General features: G+C 48.1%; 1 protein-coding gene across 1 annotated transcript; it reads left to right on the top strand.

The window, feature by feature from the left end:
- The first annotated feature begins 346 nt into the window (after positions 1 to 346).
- On the top strand, positions 347 to 4,091 carry LOC144105292 (uncharacterized). The gene is made up of 2 exons (XM_077638432.1): positions 347 to 583; positions 3,253 to 4,091. The coding sequence occupies exons 1-2, from the start codon at positions 383 to 385 to the stop codon at positions 3,772 to 3,774; spliced, it is 723 nt and encodes a 240-aa protein (XP_077494558.1). The 5' UTR covers positions 347 to 382; the 3' UTR covers positions 3,775 to 4,091.
- The last annotated feature ends 432 nt before the right edge of the window (positions 4,092 to 4,523 follow it).

Here is a 4,523-nt window from a genome sequence, read left to right as displayed (position 1 = left end):
GCGTAGCATGGGATGAGCTGTCAAAATGGCGGCTTCAAGAACTGAAAGAAATAAGACCAGGACAAGTAACTACGTTGCTCGTATCGTGTTCGTCGGCTTTCTTGTTCTTGTCGCATTGGCCGAGTTTTCTGTTTCATATTATTTTTTACTAGAGGCCACAACAACTAGCTGGAGCCAAGGAAGCACTGTGAGAGAACTGAAAAGACTCGTAGAACGGTAACATGACAGTGGGTGAGCGGTGATGGCTCTCCCGGAGTGTCACAGACAATATTTCCTTTCATACCGCAGTTCGCGTTCACACTGGCGTGTTCGCATTGACTGTGCTCTGCCCAGGTCTCTCTTCAAGGTCGTGTCTGCGGCCGGGCTGTCTGAGATACGGGACATGTTCGCCGACCACGAGGACGTGGCGTTGCTCCTCGTCAGCGCTATGCAGAAACTCAGGCACCTGCTGCCGCCGGAAGTGGTCGAGCCATACCATCGCATCTTGCCCACGCTCGGCGAGTGTCACGTCGCCAACGCATTGGTGCTGAGAGAATTCCGCGTCCACGCCAGGGTCCTGGACAGCTCGCGAGACCTCCTCGAGGTACTTCCACCATCGTCAGTCTATCAACGTCATCATAACTAGCATAATTATTAGCACAACTACGACCGTCGCGCCGCAAAGGCTTTGACTATTTGTCTCCAATTAATCTTGCACTGCAAGTCTCGGCCGCCAGTTGCGGGATATTACCAGACAACCTAACTATGCCAGTCATTAAGCTTTAAAGGCAATCTTTGGCTCCGGACCGGGCTCTAATATTCTCATTAATCGAACTTCGTTCGAGCTTTACTGATCAATTATGTTACCTTTTGTTTGTCACTTATTTATTGAGGAGCCTCCAGTGTAAAGTGTTTATATCAGTGCCACTAACGGGGTGTCATGTAAGCGTTATATAACCGTCAAGAATAACAATGTCTTGCAATATGAAAGAAGTAAGAACATGACATGAAATCAGACAATGAGAGCGAAGGAAACATTCAATATGGTGTACATTGAGATATTTCGAAAAGGCATGCAAGAAATGCGAACCCTTGAATTATTGCTGCTTACTGTGGCAACGTATGCAATTGTCCCTTGACCGCCGGCAAGGAGACGCTTGAGAGAATTAGTTGTAGTCTGCACACTTTTTGCACTTTTTGCACACTTTTTGAAAACTACTTAATCGACGGCATGTTGGTCGTACAAACTATTAAAAACTGAAGAATGCCGTTCTTACTGGTGACAGTTGCCTCAGGGACGCCCATTCACGGAAGTAGAGTTTGAGAAATATGTCGGGCCGAATATACTTTTTAGTGGGAATATTGAACAAAATAAGCTGGAGCTCATAAGTAAGGTGGAAAACCGAATAGAAAGTTTATATAAAGAAGTTTATTTTTTTATTTGTCTTGGACTGATTTAAATCCAGAAGTGTTACAATGTGAATTACATGTGCAATACGGCACACCTTTTTCTAAATGTACAAATTTACAGAAACAGACACAGCACACTGGGGCACATTCCAACATGCCGCAAAGTGTATGGTACACATGGCCTAGCAAACATGTTACCCTGTCTTCTAACTGTCACGCTGCAAATTTTGACCTATATAACGAGCATACCGGAAAGATATGTAGGATGTATGTGATATGTATGTGATATTTGACTTCTTTTATTCCATGAAACGTTGACATGATTTGAATGACCACAGACCTCTTTTTTTCAAGCGATGTTTCTTCATTTCCTTTTTCTTTTATGGTGTACTTCATGCCTTGATTTCTTCTAAAGATTCACCAGCTGTCTTTGGGAACCATTGTTTATATGCATCCCGCAGTGTTGCTTGCATATGTTACTTGCATGTTTCCTGCTGCCTCGCAATGTAGAGACCGACCAACATGTCAAGCGAGAATTTCTGCCTTTCCTCTCGACCCTCACCATGTGTACGTGGGAAAATAACTGCAATTTAATTGATTGCAGGGCCCACAATCTAATAGTCGAAGATAAAAATAATACCGAAAAGCGCTGCCCTACGAAATAAAAAAAATGAAAATGAAATTTGGTTTTCGGGGATAGGAATAGTAGGATAAGATAGATGTTAGTAAGTCTGTTCCCGGGTTCGAACCCGACCGCGGAAGCTGCGGTTTTATGGAGGAAAAACGCTAAGGCGCCCGTGTGCTGTGCGATGTCAGTGCACGCTAAAGATCCCCAGGTGGTCGAAATAATTCCGGAGCCCTCCACTACGGCACCTCTCTCTTCCTTTCTTCTTTCACTCCCTCCTTTACCCTTCCCTTACGGCGCGGTTCAGGTGTCCAACGATATATGAGACAGATACTGCGTCATTTCCTTTCCCCCCAAAACCAATAAAAAAAAATAGGAATTGGCGCAGTATCTGTCTCGCATCTCGGTAGACTCCTGAACCACGCCGTAAGGAAAGGTATAAAGGAGGGAGTTAAAGAAGAAATGAAGAAAGATTTCCGTAGTGAAGGGCTCCGGAATAATTTCGATCACATGGGGATCTTTAACGTGCACGGACAATGCATACCACACTGTCACAAATAATAATAATAATTGGTTTTTTGGGGAAAGGAAATGGCGCAGTATCTGTCTCATATATCGTTGGACACCTGAACCGCGCCGTGAGGGAAGGGATAAGAGAGGGAGTGAAAGAAGAAAGGAAGAATTAGGTTCCGTAGTGGAGGGCTCCGGAATAATTTCGACCACCTGGGGATCTTTAACGTGCACTGACATCGCACAGCACACGGGCGCCTTAGCGTTTTTCCTCCATAAAAACGCAGCCGCCGCGGTCGGGTTCGAACCCGGGAACTCCGGATCAGTAGTCGAGCGCCCTAACCACTGAGCCACCGCGGCGGATTGTCACAAATACCAGATTGCAAGGTCGCTCTCACCAGGAGTTCGAACCCGACCGCGCCGGCTGCGTTTTTATGGAGGCAAAAGGCTAAGGCACCCGTGTTCTGTACGATGTCAGTGCACGTTAAAGATCCCCAGGTGGTCGAAATTATTCCGGAGCCCTCCACTACGGCACCTCATTCTTCCTTTATTCTTTCACTCCCCTACTTTATCCCTTCCCTTACGGCGCGGTTCAGGTGTCCAATGATATATCGGAGAGATACTGCGCCATTTAGTTTCCCCCAAAACTAATTATTAAGGTCGCTCTCATCTCACCAGTGTGGTATTAAACTCAGGAAAAGCCCGAACTAAGGCATTCTTGTGCGCAGGCATGGTCCCAACGCCAGGAGGCCTTCGACGAGCACATCCGTGTCACCGCCCGATTCGTTGTCTTCACTCCGGCCGTCTACTCGGAGCTGCGACTCGAGTGCGGGACCGAGGCCTGGTTCCTCAACGCCCATCTGGTTGGAGTGCACCTCGTCGACAGCCTGATCCGGCGGCTCTGCCTCCAGGACCAAGAAGAAGAGGGCATCGTCAGTGCCGCCATACCCCAGGTGGCGCGCGATCGCCTCTGCGTCGAAGACCCCTACCAGTTGGAGGACGTCTCCAAGCCACAGTTAGCGCTTCGAATTGTTAAGCGAGCCCTCGGAAAGGTGGAAGACTGGCACCAGCACTACTATAGCTGGAGCATCTGGAAGTTGAGCGAGAGCCAGCTGTTCTACGAGCGCTTCTACATGCGGGAAGCGTGCGCCTACGCCGCACGCCTCCCGCCGACGTACCTGCAGAAGAGCGCCGAAATGTTGATGTCCTTCGAGGACTTCAGAAAGGCGTTCGGTTGCCCTGCTGGATAACCGGATCCTATGTGAATTGCCATATGGCATTCGTAGCCCTTCCGGTACGACTTTGACAAAATACATGACGGCAAGCAATCGATGGACACGTGACCTCAGATTTTTGTTGGCAACGCTTAAACGATGTCTTGCTATGTACGAGACATGCGTGGAATGCCTCGTCTGGGAATGCAAGTAACATGTAGAAAAAATGGAATCCAAACTTCTATTGCATGCATTTTGTGACTAGGGGAGACGCTGTATACCTGTTCAAGTTGCGATTGCAGAGTCTCGCACCGGAACTCTCGGTCGCTACTGAGCAGCACCTACGTTCGATGTTCGGGACGATCGTTATGGCCTCTGGATATCTTGAGCTAAGATGTACAGATTTGTTTTGCAGATTAAATAATCACAATTACGTCTTATTTCTGTGGTATCCGCAAGCATGTCACTTCTTTGGTAAGCAGGTTAAATATACCAAGTAGACGTCTGAATTATTGTCTGATTTAGAACGGTTCACAATTTAGTACAAGTTGGTATTTCTTCAAAAGTGTGTGGGGTGTGTGCGCTCGCGCATGTGCGTGCGTGTGCGTGTGTGTGTGTGCGCGCGCGTGCATGCGTGTGTGTGGGGGGGTGGGGGTGGACCTGGATCGCACAGGCCCTACCGGTGGCATCACCTGCCATCGCAGGGCAGTGGCGCACCGCTTAACCGCTGCACTACTGTGCCAGAATTGGTAGGAGGACTCCCAGGGATCAATTAATGCTAACTA

This window comes from Amblyomma americanum, chromosome 9, assembly GCF_052857255.1.
Source record: "Amblyomma americanum isolate KBUSLIRL-KWMA chromosome 9, ASM5285725v1, whole genome shotgun sequence".
Classification (NCBI taxonomy): Eukaryota; Metazoa; Arthropoda; class Arachnida; order Ixodida; family Ixodidae; genus Amblyomma; species Amblyomma americanum.
The sequence above is the reverse complement of the archived record's forward strand: the minus strand, read 5'-3'. Positions and strand labels throughout refer to the sequence as shown.

Excerpts from the sequence above, each read along its gene's own strand:
- LOC144105292 (XM_077638432.1), top strand. The coding sequence starts at position 383 with ATGTTCGCCGACCACGAGGACGTGGCGTTGCTCCTCGTCAGCGCTATG. Across the intron at positions 584-3,252 it reads GCTCGCGAGACCTCCTCGAG|GCATGGTCCCAACGCCAGGA; the intron begins GTACTTCCACCA and ends TCTTGTGCGCAG.